At 36.3% G+C, this 21,641-nt stretch overlaps 1 protein-coding gene and 1 pseudogene across 1 annotated transcript; both read right to left on the reverse strand.

The window, feature by feature from the left end:
* Positions 1 to 907: 907 nt before the first annotated feature.
* Positions 908 to 2,291, reverse strand: LOC149140486 (putative inactive beta-glucosidase 33). The gene is made up of 4 exons (XM_089450198.1): positions 1,699 to 2,291; positions 1,524 to 1,595; positions 1,341 to 1,428; positions 908 to 1,200 (listed from the first exon to the last, which is right to left on the reverse strand). Exons 1-3 carry the CDS (start codon positions 1,799 to 1,801, stop codon positions 1,376 to 1,378), a joined length of 228 nt encoding a protein of 75 aa, XP_089306324.1. The 5' UTR covers positions 1,802 to 2,291; the 3' UTR covers positions 908 to 1,200; positions 1,341 to 1,375.
* Positions 2,292 to 10,946: 8,655 nt separating this feature from the next.
* Positions 10,947 to 21,641, reverse strand: part of LOC149140487 (leucine--tRNA ligase, cytoplasmic pseudogene) — a 98,647-nt pseudogene continuing 87,952 nt past the window's right edge.

Below are 21,641 nucleotides of genomic sequence, written 5' to 3' on the forward strand. Positions count from 1 at the left end.
GACAGTAACGTTATTCTTCATAGATTTAAGGAGGCCAAGTTGAAAGGTTGTTAGAAGATGAGATTTATTGAGTTAAATCTATTTGTGAGAATGACTCTCGTACCTGCAGTTCCAATGGACATATCTTGAGCATAGTCTCTTGACATAAGTTCACCTTTTCTTGGAACATCAAAACAATACCTGGTAACATAGTGATTGACACCAATGAAGTCCAATGACCCTTGTAACTTTTGAGCCTGTTCCTTTGTAAATGAAGGTAATCGAGAACCCACTATATTCCTCATGCTCCCTGGATAGTCTCCAGAAACAAATGGGTCTAAAAGCCTGGATTTTGGAAAAAGAAATTAATTCAGGGTGGTTGTCTGCCCTCAACCAAACAAAAGTACACCTATTTGCATCCACTTCAACAATATAGCTATTAATTATTTGAATCACTACGAAAACCCCAACTGAAAAAGAGGAGAAATAACAATTGGTGAGACTGCTCTATGGTACTCAAGGTTCTGGAAACATAAGTTAACTTGAAAATTCATTGTTAAAGAAATCACTCACCAGCCCACCATAAAATCATTTGCTCTTTGAGTAGCAGCCACATCTGTGGATTTATTGGTAAGAGGTATCATCCAATGTACTAAAATTACTACGAAAACCCCAACTGAAAAAGAGGAGAAATAACAATTGGTGAGACTGCTCTATGGTACTCAAGGTTCTGGAAACATAAGTTAACTTGAAAATTCATTGTTAAAGAAATCACTCACCAACCCACCATAAAATCATTTTCTCTTTGAGTAGCAGCCACATCTATGGATTTATTGGTGAGAGGTATCATCCAATGTACTAAAATTACTAATCCAATCCAGCCCTTTTTCTTTTCCTGCATTCATCGAGAAATTTATAAAATCTCATAGAATGAATGGAGATGAACATAGATCAGAGAGGAAAAGAACCCGATAGGTTTTCCTGTACAGCTCCACAACAGCTATATGTGATAGCAAAACATGGTGACCAACAATATATGGCTCAACAGTTGAGTTTCCAGCAGTACAATTTCCAAATGGTTGGGAACATCTTTGAGGTGGGAAAACACCGTCATCATATCCTGCAGTGCCAAAAACATTGGGCTCATTGAAAGTGGACCAATATTTCACTCGATCACCAAACTCTTTGAAACACACATCTGCATAACCTTTAAAATCCTCCCTGCATAAGATCGAAGTAGATTAGAAAACTCTGCTTCTCTAACCATAAGATTATTAATGCACCAATAAATTGATCCTTTGACTTGTGTGTCAACCCACATGGGAAGAAAAAAAGAACAGGAGATGACATAAGATGTTTACACAATCTGTGGATTTAAGAAACCTCCATAGGAATCTTACAGAGCTTGGGGCAGATCAAAGTGGTACAATGTCACATGTGGTTGAATGCCTGAGACGTGCATTGTGAAACGATTAACAGTTTTGAGGATGATAGTCACAGGAATAAAAACAAAGTAGAGAGACAAGTTTGTCAATAAATACTACCATGGGACAAAAGCTCATTTATGAGGTTATTATAGTACTCAACGCCTTTTGGGTTGATGGGTCCTTCGCCATCTGCATCAATATATGTGAAATAGTTATTTCCTACCATTGTCCATTGAGTGTTTACTAAATTCTCAGGATTAAACATGTGGTCAGAGCTCAAACAGAAATATACCAGGAATAAGCCTGGGCCATGAGATTGAAAATCTAAAGGCATCTACTCCCATCGCAGACATTAGATCAATATCCTCCTTCAAAACCCACATGAAATTTTGCATCAAGTTGATACCCAAATCATCTAGGAGTTTAACTATTGATACATTAGTATGAAAACAACAATAATGGGGTTGGACATGCACATAAAGCTTGAGGATGGCTTACAAGTAGCCACTGCATATAGGTTGTCCTAGTGACATTTATTGTTCTTAGATTTGCAGATAATAATACCTTGTAACGATGGTATTGATCAACAGCTACATCTCCCTTACCTCAATCCACAGTAATCCCTGACAATACAGTTAAAACAAACAACAGCTCACTTCCAGCCTTGGCCTTGAAAGTCCCAAAGTAAAGTAAGGAACTGGGTAGAATGCAAATGAAGGGATGAATGAAGATATGTGATGAAACATACCTTCCCTGTGAGTGAAAGTGTCAAAGATGCTTGGCTTCCGGCCATCTTCTGCTGCAGCTCCTTCATACTGCAGAAAACCAATTGTTATTTTGCAAAGAAACACGCTGGACAGTATTCCATATGGGCACAAACTGGAATTGACTAACAGAGACCAATTAACATTTCACATTTGTAGCTTTGCTAACTGTTTATGTTCTATAAATACTGATAAAATGATAACCTTACAGAAAAAGAAGACATCACTTTGTAGGGTGTGTTATTTGTATTTACACAATTGATTTTTTTATTCAATCAGCTATGCTATTCTCTGTGCTTTTGCTGGGTTCCTTCATCACCACCATCATTGGGAAATTCATTTCCCTCTTGAAGTATGAAACGAGTAGCAATTCCCAATTGATCTCACACTACCACCACAAAGAAGCTAGCAATCCTCATATACAAATCGAACCAGCCATCCTATCAAGCAATCCATGTAGTTCTCAATCTATAGCTTTGATAACCCAAAACTCAAATCTTTTATATCTAATATACACAGAAATTTTCACATTAATATGTCTGGATCTCATTCTAAGATCTTTACAGATCTGATACAGAGGTAAACCAGATTTTTCATACCATGACAAGCAATATTAGCAAGTCTTGGAGACTTTCTTATGTAATGTCTCCTCCTTATTTGATATTGTTGCTTTAGTATGGTTTGATATAGAAACTTAATTGCAGATATGGGTCTCCTGATCTCTTGCAAACATTCTGATCTGATGATTGTTATAGCTATGCATCCCATGAATACTATGGAGATTTTAACTGCAAACCTTCTGATTGAATATAGGAATATTATCATACAAGTTTATGCTCTTATGCAGAAATTGGAAGTATAAGCCTTCTCATCTTTAGGAAGGCTTTTGTATGAACAACTTGTCTACTCCTCTATAAACAATAATATACCATAGTGAAACGCTACAATGGTCTGATGAATAAAGTGTTGAAGCCATAGACAGTTTCTTTGCACCTGATACACTGATTGTATATACCTATTGCTATACACAGAATATAGTAAGCTGCTACCGTTCGTTCCATGCACAAATTATGACAATTTTCATGTATACCATAGAAACTATTATACAGATCAGTTATAGAAAGAACAATCTATTTTGAGTGAGTATCTAGAAAATTTTGACGTATACCAATCTTAGTCCTATTGAAAAGAATTCAAAATCTCTGTCATGAGCAGTTGCTTAGGTGGTCCAATGCATGTTTCGAATGTAGGGAAGTCTGAAATTCTGTTGACTGTCATTCAATGCACTTAGGAACTTCTACTTTTGGAAAGTTTGATTGCGCTGCATTGACTTAAGCAAGGGTGAAACATTATTGTTGACATTGTAACTGTAGTTGTTCAAATTGCTTCATATGTTCTCATAACAGTGAGGTCAAATAGTCTTCACATAATCTCTGTAGCATTAGGACTGACATGGTTTGATCAATAGATAAATACCTCTAAAGGCATCCCTGCCAAATTCAAGGGCACAGTCTGCCAAGCATTTTCTGCTGCTCTCTCGTCCTTGCACTGTTGTCAATGCTTCTGGAATAGAAGAAATAATTCAAAATTCATCCTCAAATTTTGAAAAAACCATTATTAATCAAATTCACCTAAAAGACCATAACAAAATACCATTATTAATCAAATTCTCCTAAGAGACCATAACAAAATCCATGTAGCTAATGGTTGAATTTACTTTTGCACCATTTCGAACAGTGATATTGGCAGGCCCTGTTTCTCTCGATTGTTGTGCAATGAGGGATCTAACTTTGCTGCCACCTAACCATGGATGTAGAGAATCTAATCAAGATAAATGCTCAGATTCTTCATTTTACTACCCAATACCCACTACTCACAAATCTACCACCGAATTTTCCAGACTGAGGAATAATTGAAATTCTCGGCTTAAAGAAAGGCAGATGCTACATGGTTAACCTCTTTCTCAATGATTACTGGCGCTCCATATTCGTAAGCCGCCTGCTATCAGATAAAAAAGAAAAAAGAAAAACACTGAACATAAATTTACAGGAATGGAGGATGTATTTCACTTCACATTGTTGCATGAAATTTTTAAAATCAAATCAATTCCCCATTTATTGAGCCAATCTTATTTGTAACCAATAATCAGAGGGATAGACACAAATAATTTTCAAATAAATATACTTTGCATTACCTGTGTCGCCTCATCATTCAATTGCTGGAACCCTACACTCACCGTACATTCCTTCAACCTGTTTAAACCCTCTTCCATCTATATATATATATATATACACGAAAGCAAATATGGATCTACGATTCTATACTATTTTAACTTGCAGAGTTGTAAGCTGTAGAATTGAGATAAAAACGAACATCAACAATTCATATAGAGCAACCGACCTGGAGCTGAGGGGTTTGCCATGGCAGAATTAGCACTACCAATTTTGTTGATCCTTTGTTAATATGGAATCAATATAATTTTCATCAGAGTAGACTACTTTGATCCAAAACACCCAAAAGAACCTAATAAACCCTGAACACGTCAAATATAAATGAGGAGCACAGTTCCTAAGAAGAATAATGATAAGTTGTACTATGACTCCTCGGATACTAGGAGAATAACTCCAGATACCCAAAAGATTGCAATATCAAATGATCATAGACAATTGTGCATGTCAATGATCATAATAATATCATATATTTACACCAAATATATACTAATTCTCAGCCATTACTAGTGTAGTTCCAGTTCCAGGACTCCTTAAATTCACTGGAGGGCCATAACAATTACCTCCCTTCTAGGAATGCTTCATTCCGAAAGCATAAGATCCAAATTACTCAAAAATTTCTACCAAATTTTATCATAATCTTATCAAAATTCCCCTTATTTTCTACTCTAAATTTCCAACCTAGGTTTTAAAGACTACCCAATTTTGGATTATAAAAAAGAATGCAGTTACAAACCCTACCTTCTGCAGTGTTACGGGGACAGACGAGTAAGCAGCGAAAAGGAGATGGATAAAAAGCAGAGGCCTGAAACATGCCACAGTCACAGCACAACGCAGTATTGAACAGAGGATGTAAATCGTAAACACTTGCTGCCAACATCACCGTGTAAGAAGATTGTATATTTCTTTGCTACCAAATTCTATAATTCATTCCTTTCTCGATTAATATAGTCTTCAAATTTTTTTATCTGGACAGGGCTTCTCCAGTATAATCTCGTGCTTAATATATGGTGTGGATTCATGTAGTTTGCTGTTCACTTTAAACTATTCATGCACAACGCTTTTTGAGGCTGTAGAAGAATTATTTGCGCAGATATTATCAATTATGGGAGCTTTTAGTGGCACACATAAATGCCACAACATTTTTCCCGGAAAACACACCATCTTGCCTACAGTTAGGATTCAATACGGGGCAATGCGTTGGTTTCTAAAATATGCTAAAACCATTGGAGAAAACTTTCGCACTAGTTAAATAGTTTTGGTATCAAAGCATTTGCATCCTGGAAATGCAAAGCCGGAAGCAGAGATCCATGACCCATAGTTAAATAGTTTTGGTATCAAAGCATTTGCATCCTGGAAATGCAAAGCCGAAAGCAGAGATCCATAACCCATACGACATAGGACAGGTGTTAAAACATATAGTTTCGGAATCAAAGCACTTGCATCCTGGGAGTGCCAAGCTCAGAACAGAGATCCATGACCCACGGATCAGAGATTAAGACATGATTTTGGTATCAAAGCATTTGCATCATGGAAATGTGAAGACGGGAACCGAGATCTATTAGCCACAGGTCGGATGACCATGTGAAAATAACTGTGAAGGAGGGGCCAAAATTAACTCACCAGTGTTTATTAGAGTTTCTCTGGCAACGTTGGACGAGGAGACAAGAGGGAGTAAAGGCAGAAACCAGAAAAATATTCAGTCACAGCAAGACACAGATTTGAACATAGGATATACATTGTAAACTCCTGCCGCCGACATTATGGTGCAAAAAGACAATTTCTTTGTAAATCATTCTTCTCCGATTAGTAGTTAATAGTCCTGGAGTATTTAACTACCCCAGGGTTTTCTCCACTTATAATCCTGTGCTTAATTATAGACTGGATTTGTTTATTTTGCTGTTACGTTTTTACTGTTCATGCATGGGTTTTGTTACTGTTTTAGAAGAGTTTTTGGCTCAGATATTGCTGGATGCAGTGGCTTGTAATGGCACAGCCACAGATAAATGTCACAGTATTTCCCCAAGAGAGCACACCGTTTTGCCCACAATTATTCTATTATAAATGGAAATACCATTCAGATTGGGGCACTGTCTTCATTTTTAAAATATATTTAAACCATTTTGAGACAATTTTCTTCACCTTGGTTAAAACAGATAATTTTGGCATCGAAGCATTTATACCTTTGAAGTGCAAAGCTCGGATCAGAGATCCATAACCCACATGTCAGAGAGCCATGTGAAAATAACTGGAAAGAACTTAGAAGTAAGAAACCTTAACTCTGTCGTATTAATCGGAGTTTCTCAGATGACAATGGGTGCAGAGAGGAGGAAACCGTGACAAGGAGATAGAGAAAAGGCGGAAGCCAGAAAGATGCAGCACTGAACAGAGGACGTACATTGTATACCCTTGCCACATAGAGAAAATGCAGAAGCCAGAAGGATGCTTCAGTCACAACAAGATGCGGCACTAAACAGAGGATGTACATTGTATACCCTTGCCACATAGAGAAAAGGCAGGAGCCAGAAGGATGCTTCAGTCACAGCAAGATACAACACTGAACAGAGGATGTACATTGTAAACCCTTGCCACCAAAATTAAGGTGCAAGAAGACTGTCTATTTCTCTGGAACTAAACTCTGAAATCATTCTTCTCTCCATTATTATTGTCCCAGAGTTTGTAATCATGTAAGGATTTTCTCCACTTATAATCTTATACTTATTTTATACTGTGGTTGATTTGCTTTCCTATTACGTTATCACTGTTCATGGAGAGTTTCTGTTATTTTTTTAACAAAGTTTTTCGCTCAGATAATGTTGGTTGTAACAGCTTTAATGGTACATCACAGCATTCCTTTTAAGAAAATACACCGTTTGCCTACAGTGATTCTATAATACATATGGAAATAGCATTCAGTTTGGGCAATGTCCTGATTTCTAAAATCTGTTAAAACCATTAGATATTTGTTACCCTTACTAACTAAAAATTGTTATTACTGTACAGGGAGAAAAAATTGAAGCCCTTGCCAGTATGGTTAAGAATCAAGGTCTCATTTACACTAGCAGAAGTAAAGGCGTCGAAGCGTTGGTGACCTGAAAATAGAAATTTCCAAAGCTGTGGGACTGATGTTATGGAACTTGTCAACCACATTTATAAGAACAAGTTCAATTGAAAGATCAACTGAAACATATGTAATGAATTGCAGCAGATACTGGAACTATTGTTGTATCATCATAGCATTAGTGACTTTGGTGTATTTTCAAAATCTAATATGAAAATAAATCATGTTTCTTGAGTAAGAATGTTTTCCAGAACTTTAGTAGATGATAACGCTATTCTTGGGGGATTTTAGACCTTGAAATGATGATGAATCCGAGGATGTTGTGGTGTGTCAAACGATGTGGGATTCCGAACCAGAGTAAGAAGCTTGTCTGTATATACATCAATTTCTAATTTAATTTATCATTAAAAGAAATAAAACATGTAAACCGAAAACCTTTAGCGATTGAAATAAAACAGTAACCATTGATTACATATACGGAATTTTGGAATACCCAAGGTAACCCTTTTTCCCCTTTTTTGTTCTTTTTCTTTTATACATAAATCAAGCATGATGGTCCCATAGCAAAAAATTCATGGTATCCTTTTCTACCTCCGACGCATTCTTGGAGGGGAAGTATCATCTTTATACAGTAATCTACATCAAAATGTATAAAGATACAACCAAACGTTGTACAATTAACTGGCGAGTCCTGGCCACAGAGCAGACTAATGAACTCTAATGGCATTAACTTACAACTACCATTCAGGTCCATGCTGGATCTGCGAGTGCCTTGCGCCCCCTCTGAGAGCAGAAGCTCTATACAAAAGAAAATAAAAAATTGATAGTATAATTCAAGAAAAAAAGGCTGATCTCTGTACAGATATAACCCTACCCCAGAAAAGCTGGTCCCTGTACATTTACAACAACCTCCCAAAATAGCAGACCTCTTATTACAAAACCTTTGAAATGTTGGCTGCAATTTACAGGCTCACCTTTCCACTATTTAGTCTAGCCCAGATATAGTGTGATACATTTTTTCATCGCAGCAGATATTGCGGGAAGAACGAATGATTTTGGCCAACATTTTCCCCATCCTTTTAAGGACCTTGGGTGATGCCAGAACTGATGCCGCTACAGCAGCAAATATCAGTCCTTTTATGGCCCCCCGTTTTGGCAGAAGCCTCACCATTTTTTCTTGGGGTCTGCTAATGCCGCTGACAGGCCCTGCCTTGAGCACACAAAAATATCCAACTTGCTTATACTCCATTACCCCGATTCGTAGTCTTCAACGGAATTCTAATGAAGCACCAAAAGAGAAGTAGTTCATGATACAAATGAGTGTGGAAGCCTTCTTATAAGCTGCAATTTTTTCTTTTCTTTTTGGTGGGATTTTTGAAGAAACTAAAACTGGAAAGGGAGTACCCAAAGCAATTTGCTACATTTTCGACTATCTGTAAAGGGGTCGGGAGCGTGTCAAATATCTGAAAGGCCATTCAAACATTTGAAAGGCCACCTTGCAAGAGCCTGAATTAACCGCTAAATTGTTCTACCGTGATCAATTCAGAGCCTGAAATACAGAAATTTAAAAAGGCTTTTGTAGATCCAAAAAATGTGGGTAAAGGGTTAGTTAATGCCAACCTGGCGGATAACAGACAGGTCGAATTCCACCCTGAGAACTTGAAATGTTTGTGCTGGCATACAAACCAAGCAGGACTGGATGCGCAAACTGGGAATTACTCCACTGGACTCTGCTTGCAAAGGCGACCTCTCAGATCTGGCAGCTTGTCAGGCATGCAAGGATAGCGGAGACCTTGTTGAGAGAGAGCTGGTAAAAATGTACACAAACTTGACAAACGTGGTAACCTCTAAGATATGCTACTATTTCACTTGTCTACATGCCGCTGGAGTGGCTAATGAATTCGGCCCCAAAACCCAAAGCACTGCTCAGTGTGTCCTCAGGCTGCCTTTCGTCCAGACCACGTCGCGTGGCCGAGTTATGGCCTACTGTGTCATGGGTGCTGCTGCAGCCCTCCTGATCTGCGCTCTCGGGCTTCTGTATTGTTTGTGGGCGAGGAAGAGGAGTCGTAAGGTTGAGCCTAGGGGATTTGCGAGGCGGAATGAGGAACATCTGAAATCGTCCGTCAGAGCTTGAGTCCAGGCAGAGCCCTTGTTGGCAGTGTGAGCCAAGCACGTGTCAGCTGCAAAACGAATGGCTCGCTGGCAGTGCGTCTGTCCGCCTTTCTCATTAACTGTTCAGTTTTGGAACTGTTCAGTTTTGGAACTGTTCAGTTTTGGATCAGCGTTGGATCAACGATCACACTTCATTCAATCGTCTAACACCACAAATCCACGGTCAACAATAGGACACGGCGGCGGCTGGGGCAATTCATTTCAAATGGAAACGCCTTACAGCATAATAATTATTATTGCAAAATCATCCTTTTATTGCATTTAACATAATGCAAAACCATGGGTAACAATCTATTTAGTCCTTTTAATACAAAACCGTTAGTAACAATCTACATGTTCCCTTTAAGACAAAACCATGGGTAACAATCTACGTGTTTCCTTTAATACAAAATCATTCTTGTTATTACTAATGCAATAACATATATTAATAATATAAAATATGTTTAATCTTGTTGTCATTTATTTCCATTGCATTATACAATTATAAGAGCTCGCCTATTTATCTATCTTTCACTTGCTTTAAATAAATGCATACAATTATAAAAGCACGTCTATTTATTCATATTCCACATGCATTAAATAAATGCATAGACTATAAAAACATACCTAGTTATCCATATTTGACATACATTAAATAAATGCATACTACTATAAAAACATTCATATTTATCCATATTTCCCATACATTAAATAAATACATACATTAAATAAATACATCCATTAATGAAAATCCGGTTATATATGGTTCAAAATGCAAAACACTATGCATTAATGAAACCACCTTTATATTATTTCCGTGAATACAAAATCAGATGCATTATCTAACATAGAGCCATGACTATTTTATTATTAAAAATGTAATGGCAAATGCACTGGTTGAAGTCAATATTTTATCTGTAAGTAAAAAGAATTATAAACTCACTGCCATATTGATCCAAATATAAATGTATTGACCAATGCAAAAGCATATTTATAATATCAACTTTCAGACCGCATATAAATAGCCTCTAATAAATAGCATTTAAATATCACCATGCCAACGATAAGAGTAAAAATAGAGTTTGTGTACCTATTCATTATGTTACATTCTACTTGAGTGCACAAGAACAGAAGTAATTTTTTTATAACAAAATAGTGTTAGCTTATGAGTGGGAATTATACCTCCAAACCCTTGCATGAATCGTTTTAACATTGGTTTTCATACTGAAAATCTACCAAGGCACCGACGATTGCATTTCTAAAATGGTATTCCCTTGCCTTTCAAGTTGGATTGAGAATTCTCTTGGCCAAGAAAAGCACACCCTCACCCATTCCTTTAACTAAGGTATTTATGGTGAGCAGTCTGGTGGTTTCCAACTATTCTATAACCAAGCGGGGGTTTTTGAAAAGATGTTGGTTTTTGAAAAAGCTTCCTCATGGAAATAATTGTATCTTACAAATATTTATTGGCTCACTGAAGGGACTGAAGGGATATAAGATCAAGGAGATTTATAGTTGGCCACCCTACTCTAACCGTAAATCTATCCTTCTTCAAAACCTCCTTCTAAATATGTTTTTGCATAATGAGGGCATATGGGAATGATTAACCTTGTTTATCATATCCATTAATATTCCTGATAAGTCTCTATCCATGCTCCTAAAGCACAGGATAATATGTACTCATCTCAAGCTACCTGAAGATCATAAAAATTGTTCTTCAAGGCATCCTTGAACATCATTACACTATAGTCGTGTTCAGTCAACTTGACTATAATGTTTATTTCATTAGCAAATGCCCGATATGTAAAACTTGAAGGAGGGCCTTTCCTTAAGGACGAATCTATTGTCAAAATCTCCTCCATTCATGCAATATCTTTTGTCAAATAAAGAATCATAGTATTCGAAATATCATAAACAAAATTGGCATCATCCATGCCATCACCTACATTGTCCAAATAAAGTCGAGTAGCATATGCAGGGAACTCTTTTATCGCCTCATGTAATGTTTTGAAATTTTCTGTAGACTTTGACATTTTTTCTGAATTGAGCATAAAGTGCCCATTGCATCTAAATGGATGGGGCCATTTTTCCTTAGGGAATATGGATTTGTGATTGTAAATAAAAACTGTGAGATGATTCTGAATTAAAACCTTTCCAAATACCCAAAAATCAAAAGGATACCAATATTCAAACTCTTTCTTCATGTGTTTCAAGAGATTTGAGGGAATTTTTGATTGTGGAAAAAATCCCTCAAGTAATATATAATCCCAAACCTCAACTGGCATTTGATTTGGCTTGATTAGAGAAGTACTCCTACCATAATTTCCCCATTTTGCAAAACACGGGCAATTGTGTAATAGGCCATATACATTGTGGAATCTAACAATCACTCAACAAGAAATTTTCCTTCCCATGGAATTATTGTTCCAAGGCCAAATGATATAGAACATGCCCACTAATTAATCCATATTAATGTAAGCTCAAATCCATGCCTAGCCTCATGATAATATAGCTCCACCTTAGTCAAACACTCCTCTTCCTTTTCTTTCCACTGAAGTTTACCATAAATTATGCAAGATTGGTCAGTAAGGGCCACAACACATTCATCACCTGACCTGGAGATTACCTTCTTTACAGGCTCCCTATGCATGACTTCATCCCCTAGCTCTAAAATCTTTTTCCTGATTAGAGGTTTTTATTCTTGAATTTTTTTTTCCTTTGAACTCCCCCACTATCGTTGTTCCATATATAAAAACCTTCCACATAAGTAGTTAATCTCTTTGCCTCTACAAGTATTCCTTTCTCATTTGGGATATTGATCTTCAAATTCACACACTCATTTTCAGTTAACGTGTCCCTAAACTCTGGAGCGTTGATTATAGGGATTACATTAAATGGTAAAAACCCATTCATCCTTCACATAGAACTAAGCCGTTAGGGTGGGTTTTAACATTAGATCCAATAAATCCATATAATCATATTTTAAATCACTAGGGAAATTAGTTACTATTACAGTGTCTTTTTCTATTAAATTGTGTGCATGGGAAGGGCATACACAACCTCGTTGACTGTAAAATGAGAATCTAGTTGTAGACCAATCAAATCATGGCTAGAGAGCTATAACAAGTAGGTGGGATTCTTAGGGACCTTAGACATATGTTGATATGCAAGATTAAGGGTAGCCCTCTTAGTGATAATAGACACATCAATATCATCGATTTCAAATGAACCATACTCACCAATCCAAAAAATATGAAAAGATAACACTACATATAGAATGGAGTCAGATTTGAACAATTTTAAGGCGCTTCCATATATCCTAGCATTCCACAATAGAACATACTAGGATGGGAATTGATATATGCACACACACACCCACCGCCACAAGATAACGAATCACAAAATCAAATGGATCACAAAATGAGAGAGAGGATGCAAATACACGAATCTTACCAAATTGTGTCCCAAAGCTACATTTGACTTATGGGTTGGTATGAATTTGTCATATGAAGAGTTTAAATATATGTTCTACACATTAAAGAGAAGTAGGATAGTGACTTCAATGATTTCATACATCTTTCACCAGTGCTAAACATTTGTCACTTCTCCCCAATGATAGATATCAATAAGAGAAATAGTGTAGATCTTACTCATAAGCATGCCATACTCTAGATTGTTCTTATGCTCATTTCAACAAGCACAATTCATTAATTCTAGTGCTTATTTAGAGTATGTTACTTTTCTAAGAAATCACTCAAGGTCCACCCTAAAGGACTAGGCCCAAAGCACTTTACCAAATAATCTCTCAAGAATTTATCTAAGACTCTCAAAATTCAAGAGCATTCAAAATAATGGTATACATTGACAAGTATTCAGGAGTGTATTTAGGAGGATATATTTTATATTATAGTGTTTACTGTGTATTCCTTTTACTATCTAGGACCCGTATTTCTTTCCCATCATTTTATGAGAATTTCCTCCACATATATGATGGATCTATTATCCTTTCGAGGTATATTCTACAATAATAGTCTCATGAATTTCCATTTCCTCCACATCTACAATGGTATCCTTTCTAGTTATTGTCAGCAATAATAGTCTCATGACTTTCCATATCCTCTAGGATCAATTAGAGTTGGGTCTCATTGTCAAAATATGTTTATATTATGAAGATATAATGCACTTGGCCCTATACATTATGGAGTTGTTCAAACAATTTCCATTTCTGAAATAAGCATTGTTTGTTGTAGGACAATCATACATTTTATGTCTCTTTACTTATTACTTTTTCTAACTAATGACTTCCACAATTAGCCAGAAGAGGGACAAAATTCTATTGAGTTTTGTAGAATTACCAAATGTTGTCCCTCATCTTTCTTAAGTCAAAATCATACTCATATTCATGGGGACCTTCATTGGCCTTATAGAGATATATCTAAATATAGGATCCTATAGAAAAAATTATTTCTTTGCATGAGATAAGAGGTCATGCATGGATGTTAAGGGATTTAATGTTTCTTTTTTATTAAGAAATAACTGACTTCCTTTAAGGACTACACAATGTTCCCCATGATTGTGATCCCTTCTTTGGGAAAGGTACGAGAGTATTTATGGTCTTTGATAATGATGGATGGTTTATAAAGTTGCATTTCCATAGAACCTCTTATTTACGATGTTCTAGGTTACTTCATCAATATACATGGATTTTTCTACCTTTAGCATGGAGATTTCATAGGCACTTTATTAGGATAGGGATATTGTACATGTTATATGTGAAATTTGTACATTAATTATCTTTATTCCTAATCGTTCTCTTTAACTCAACCAAAAGTGTGTTTACACATCCTTGTTCTTTATCTGGAACCCCCCTCTTTTGTTGCAATGGATATTAACAGAGTACTTATTACATATGTATTCTAATTTTTATATGCATTATTGAAGTATTCGTGCCAATTTACTTTCACACTTTATAAAACCATTCTTCAGGAAAAAAAACAAAAAACAAAAGACAAAAGACAAAAGAAAAAAAAACAATAAAAAATAAACAAAAACAAAAAAACAAAATACAAAAACAAAACAAAACAAAACAGAAAAACTAAACTAAACTAAACTCCATGTAACATTTTTCTTGAGGATTTCCTGTAAAATCATTATTTCTTGTTCTTCATTTTGTTTTTGTCTATCTGTATCCAAAACTGCTACCAAGTAACTAAATTACTGATATATCCCAATATAGATAACTAACATGCAGCATTGTCATCATCCTTTACAAAAATGTGATGTCACGGATTTTCTTTAAAAGGTGGATCCATGCATAACAAAAGTTATGGAAGTTGTTCTTATAGTACCATTTGACTTTTTTATTAAAGTGTTGTCTCATAGGACATTTTCACAGGAAAATTATTTGCTAAGAATGGAATCAAAATGCTTTGAAATATGTTATGATCCAACTATGCATTAACAGTTGACTCATTTCCTCAAGATTTATTACTTTCACTTACCCAAGCCTTCCCTTCTAGGATGAGAATGGGGGACACTATGGAGACTGTTCAATGGATGACACCATCCTCGTCAAGGTTCTAGGAGAGAGAAATTGATATTTTTAGGGTTCCTATGTCATTCAATATGGATTGGAAAATAAAAGTGATCCCTAATTTTATCAAGTGTTGGTAAAGGATAAGAGCCTAGAGTGACCAATTCTCTCACACCACCACTTTCCATGGGGGGGAATTGAGAATATTATATATAATGATTTTCCAAAGTTGCCTTACCTTTTGAGTCTTGGTTTATCGACTAAACACATTGAATACTGGTGTGATTGTGAGTGCCAATGATTTTAAGCTCTTTAGAAGCTTGAAAAAAGTTCCAAATGCTTCATTTGATCCTAAGAAAATATTTTTTACCTTACAAAATACCCTATAGGAAATCTTGGTGTATTCTCATATGTTTGTCAAGAATTTCTTCAGATATCATCTAGTAAAAGTAAAACATGAAGGATGGTTAGCAACTTAACACCTTGATTTCAAAAACATGGTCATCAAAAATCATAGTGTGATCATGGTTTCTTCCTTGTGTAGCATGTATTGTTACAAGTTATGAGGAGGCATCATGAAAATAGAAGGGGTTCCTAGGAGTTGAGAGACTAGTCGTGTTCGATACAAGTATGAATGGATCATATGAATTAGTTGTATCCATGGTTCATCCTGTGATGGATCTTATCACTTATAAGTATAATATATCAGACTTTGTGGATTTTAAGGAAATGAAAACTAGCAAATGAAGACATGGAAACTTATGTGTTTGCTTCTCATGATGAAGGTGATATAGCAACAAGAGTTAGAAACTCAAGTTGAACACCAGATCCTTGTGAATTTTTCTCCCTTGATGTATGATATAAAACCTCAACAACAACTTCTTTGGGTATGTATTCCTACATCAAATACTTGGTTGGAGGCTGCAAACCCACTTAGACATTTGTGGATATTGGAATTATCTAAGTGCATTCACCATAATTTTTTATGATAACTTATATTTATATATTAAGGCTTAATTTCATTAATTTTGTGCATTTATTTTACTTTACGGTTTATATTCTATAAATCCTTAGAAACTCGAATGATTATTGGCAATTTTCAATTAATTCACTGCATTTCATTGCTTTATCTATTTGATTTGCTATTAAATCACTACTAATTCACTTACCAAACTATTCTTACAATATTATAAAATGAGAATACCTTTTGACATATTCAAGTTTGTGATCTTGACAATATAAGAGTTTCACACCATAATGTTTTCTAGATGAGAAAGCCTTAGGAAATTAAGTGATTTTCCATGTATCCTCGACATTCCTACAGTTAACACCATTTATGGTTATGAACTTACATGTCTCTAGGGTGAAATTGTTTTTAATGTGAGTTTAACATTGCATCTTGATTCTCTATTTTAAATATGGGATTCTCCTTATTCCCGCCTTATATAACTAACTTCTTTGGTAATTCATATTACAACAAGTCTTACAAATAAGTAATATTTCTCAATTAAGCATAATATCCTATGATTTTCAACATGCTTTCTTCTCTATTAAATGCTTCTAATTTCCCGCACTATTGATTCCTTTTTTAACAAGGGGTACTTCCAATGTGTTGTTACATTTTCACTGGGTTGTAAGTGGAGTTAAATGTTTAGATTTTTTTATATACATTTATTGAGTTTTCCTTTTTTCGATGTGTGTTGCACCATGGCTTATTGGGATAGTGATTTTTTAAGCATTACCAGATAAGTTCTATGTGCCTTATGTGAAATATTTATGTGTAGATCTTTCATTTAGTGCAAGAAATATATTGTTGAACCTAAACTCGAACCTAAACCATATGAAATTGGTTCAATTATGAAAGTACAAATGTGTCCACTTTTCTAAACATTATATTGGAGTCATCAAATTTATTCAATATATGTTGATTTTTTGGAGTTCATATTATAAGTAGCATGTTGTTGTCCTTTGCAGACCCTTATTCAGTGGTGATTTTATTCAAGTTACTCCTTAATCTATAACTTATAGATGTATTTACTCAAATAAATAACAGTGCTTTCTAGATTCCCTTCCAATCTGTTGTTTAAGCATGGTTGGCCCTTGCAAAGAATATTTTAGTGATACCTTGAAAATATAGATCTGTACAGGAAGAAGGTTTTGTTAGATACGCATTGAAAGTCACTTGAGAATGATAAATAGTATCTAGCTCATAGTGTATTTGAGATGATGTTTTCAGTACCACGTGTCTGAGATACATTAGAGAACTGATGTGGCAAAGTAGTTTCTTTTTTTAGGGGTCCTTCATTTGACTACAAGAGAACATAAGATCTTATGTGTATCATTGTACAATGAATTTTTGTTGCTTCATTCGATAGGGACATTTGGTTTGATGCCTCAACCTGAAGGGATTGTTGATATCTCATGTAGTTAAGATGTATATATATTATTAATAGCTTATTTGTAAGGAACTATTGGGCTGCACAACTAAGTTATTAAAACAATTTCACCTTTCCATTATAACCTTTACATTATCCACCTTAGTATGTAATCATGCAAGGAAAGGCTAAATGTAATATGATCACTTTACAAGTTTATATTTTGTACTGAATATTAGTGTTGTCTAATCATACATAATTAATCATCTTCTCTTGTTGATAAGCGCAATTTCACATAATAAAACATTTCAAGTTTCATGAAAAACATAATCACAAAATGTTATGGTCTAAACCATGCTCACATTAGTTGGAATTGGTATTAATGCTTGGAAGTTATAAGTTGAACCATGTATTATATGAATAATGCAACGCAAGCAAACCGACATGAATTTTGGGATAAAACACTATTATTTTTATACTTTTTAAGTAGAGGTACTAAGTGTTGGAAAGTGATTAAAATCCATAGAACATGCAACATCTTTGTTTCATACATGTCCTGACTGATCAATTTTTTTAACCTTAAATTTAGATCTTCCCTAGTAATATGTCCTATCAAGGTACATATTGATGTTTATGTAAATTCACAATTACACATAAATATTTTTTGGATATCCATTGAGTATTTTGAGAAACATACCACTAGGAGGAATAATAACCTAGCTAAATCCTAGAGGACCTTAATAGGGGTCATATGGATCATTTCTATTATATATCTATATATCGAGAGAGAGAGAGAGAGAGAGAGAGAGAGAGAGAGAGAGAGAGAGAGCTCTCTCTCTCTCTCTCTCTCTCTGGGACCTTAATAGGGGTCATATGGATCATTTATATTATATATCTATATATCTAGATATAGAGAGAGAGAGAGAGAGAGTCTCTCTCTCTCTCTCTCTCTCTCTCTCTCTGGGACCTTAATATGGGTCATATGGATCATTTCTATTATATATCTATATATCTAGATATAGAGAGAGAGAGAGAGAGAGTCTCTCTCTCTCTCTCTCTCTCTCTCTCTCTCTCTCTCTCTCTGGGACCTTAATAGGGGTCATATGGATCATTTCTATTATATATCTATATATCTAGATATATATATAGAGAGAGAGAGAGAGAGTCTCTCTCTCTCTCTCTCTCTCTCTCTCTCTCTCTCTCTCTCTCTCAGACCTTAATAGGGGTCATATGGATCATTTCTATTATATATCTAGACAGAGAGAGAGAGAGAGTCTCTCTCTCTCTCTCTGGGACCTTAATAGGGGTCATATGGATCATTTCTATTATATATCTATATATCTAGATATATATATAGAGAGAGAGAGAGAGTCTCTCTCTCTCTCTCTCTCTCTCTCTCTCTCTCTCTCTCTGACCTTAATAGGGGTCATATGGATCATTTCTATTATATATCTATATATCTAGATAGAGAGAGAGAGAGAGAGTCTCTCTCTCTCTCTCTCTCTAGAGGACCTTAATAGGGGTCATATGGATCATTTCTATTATATATCTATATATCTAGAGAGAGAGAGAGAGAGAGAGAGAGCTAAGCCCTAGAAGTCGTAGGAACCCATCACACAGACCTTTGGATGCAAAAACTTGGTTCTGTCATCCCCCAATACTGTTGCAGGTGAGACTACAGCCTGCACTACGCGGGTTTTTACCGAAAGGGCCAGCATTTTAGGGTTTTGATGGTTGGTGCAGCTAAATTTGAACCTGGGTAAGGGCCCATCAAGCCAACAAATGGTCCATACTTGCACAAATTGCATGTTCATGCAAGAAGGGAACCCAAGAAGACATGGCACAAGTTTTCTTACTTGGTTGTTGAGGAAGATGTAGCAGAGATCATCGCCAAATGGCCACTTGAATGGCTAAACCCATCAGATGTGAATGCAAGTACAAGCAACGTTGTTAAGGATACCATTGCGCAGATGGTAGTAGTATAGAAATAGAAGGAATCCCAGAAGGAAACTGCCCAAGAGAAAGTTGCACAGCGAAATGAGGCTACTACTAGAGAAAAGCAAGAGGCAAAAAAAGCACGAGCAACCCGTACAATGACAACGTCGTAGACCACCATCGACGTTGAAGAGTCTGATACACAGCGACACCGGAATGAGAAGAAATAGAAGAGGAAGAAGGAGGGGGTGCGGAGTAGGGAACCCCCTTCGTGGTCAAGAAGTGACAGAAGAAGACATCCACGGGGCTACGAAAGAAATAGAAGTCTTACCAATCAATCGGGACAACCCCTTTAGTCCTCACTAAGTGGGACTTAGATGAAATAAATGATGTGGTTCATGACACAACCTCAGAACTTTTGGTCCACTTTGATGAATAGTACCACCAAGCACTGGGAAAGGTTCAGCAAGACCTACGTGAGTTGCAAGTCCAAATAGGTCCAGTATAGGCGAGCGTGGGATAGACGAGCGAGGTGCAAGAGATCCTACATCAGCAACAGCATCAGTTCTGGATACGAACAAGACTTTGGATCTCTGTATATTTCAGCTACCATATGGAGCCCTACGCGTTGAGATAGAAGAAGCAATGACCCAACTACTACAGATTACAAATCTAGGCCTAAACCTCGTGGCACTACCTATCCAGACCCTGCATGAGCTTCACCAGGGGGTCTCCGATGAGTTGTGGATTAGGGATAAGCACGCGTTGTTGGTTATCAGTGAAATAAAAACAAAAAACCAACAGATATTTGCAGAAAAGGCACAAGAACTCAAGGAGAAGGAGGAAATCACCACACACTGTCAACAATTAGATGCAGTCATTACACAGGCTTGCAATGAGCTATCAGAACTCAACATTTCAGTTGAAGCATCTTCTACGAAGAAGATCCAAAATCTCGTCACGGTATTAAAACAGTCAAAGGACGAAATCAGCCGATTCCAGTTTGAATTGCAGTTACAGATATCAGAGCTACAATTAAAGTTGCAGCCTACGACTCCTCCAGAGGTTCGGGAGCAATCAAAGAGGGAATGGCCAGTTTAGAAAATGTAGTCCATGGCTACACCAAGTTGTTTGAGTAGGCCATGGAGCTATGGACTTCATTGCAAGAGGAACCAACCCTGCAGAAGATTGGCATGGACATCAGGGACAAACAAAGGCAGTTCGATGAGATCTGATCGAATGTGTGGACACTAGCACCAATGCAACGATTCACGCAGCTGCGAGAAGGAAAAATTTTACAAAATGATATTGATGAGATGCGCCGCAAGGAAGAAATTATTATTTCTCGAACAAAGCCTTGGATAGAGAAGGATAGCTAGTTGAATCTCTTAGTACATAGTAAAATTAAGAGCATGAAGCAAACTCAGAGGACCATAGGCCTCGCGTGGACAACCCAACTACTGAAAAAATGGTCGAGGAAGTGTAGAAGGTTGCTACCCATGGAATAGCCGATCTGCAAGTTTTGAAGTTGGAGTTCCACGAAATCCAAATGAAGATCGAAGCGCCATCCGAGTGACTCGAGGACGAGTCACGAAATTGTGTTGGGGGGCTGTTGGGATAGGGTCCCCTGGGGTCAAGTTTTGGTATTTACTTTTTGTACAAATGTAAAGTCTCTGCGATTTGAGGAAGCGGAGCACAAAGATAATAAGAGTCAAAGGGGCTTTAGTCCCTTAGGTTGTTAGGATATAAGAAGTTTTGAGACCCGCCCATGGTCTGCGGACCATGGTACTATAAAAGAAAAGAATATATATATATATATATAAGGGTCATAGCTAGTCTAGAATATAACTCATAACTAGAAGATCATTATTTGGGAAAGTAAGCTAAGGCAGGAAAGTTTGTTTCCTATACTTAGGCGAAGGGGAAGGCTCATGCAGCTCAGTGCAGGAAGACCTTGGTAAGTCATAGGCTGAGTGTGCGAGCCCCCACAGCTGAGTGCGCGGGGAAGAAGAATTTGTACTTGAAAAAATACATCTAATAAAGACATTTTTGACCCGTTAATTGTGCATATGTGTATCTCTATATTCACTTTTGTAGTTTTCTGTATTCTCACTCTGTATTGTAAATTGTATGAATGAATGCTTATCTTATGCGCGAAATTAGTAGATAAGTAAGATTTTTTGATGTT

This window comes from Pinus tabuliformis, chromosome X, assembly GCF_031772625.1.
Source record: "Pinus tabuliformis cultivar Carrire ecotype Pingquan chromosome X, CPIR1, whole genome shotgun sequence".
NCBI lineage: Eukaryota > Viridiplantae > Streptophyta > Pinopsida > Pinales > Pinaceae > Pinus > Pinus tabuliformis.

What these genes read in the sequence shown, in the direction of transcription:
- LOC149140486 (XM_089450198.1), bottom strand. Translation starts at nt 1,801, where the DNA reads ATGCAAAATTTCATGTGGGTTTTGAAGGAGGATATTGATCTAATGTCT. An exon ending in ATGGCCCAGGCTTATTCCTG is followed by an intron (nt 1,596 to 1,698) that starts GTATATTTCTGT and finishes ATATTGATGCAG; the next exon opens with ATGGCGAAGGACCCATCAAC. An exon ending in AAATGAGCTTTTGTCCCATG is followed by an intron (nt 1,429 to 1,523) that starts GTAGTATTTATT and finishes TGCACGTCTCAG; the next exon opens with GCATTCAACCACATGTGACA.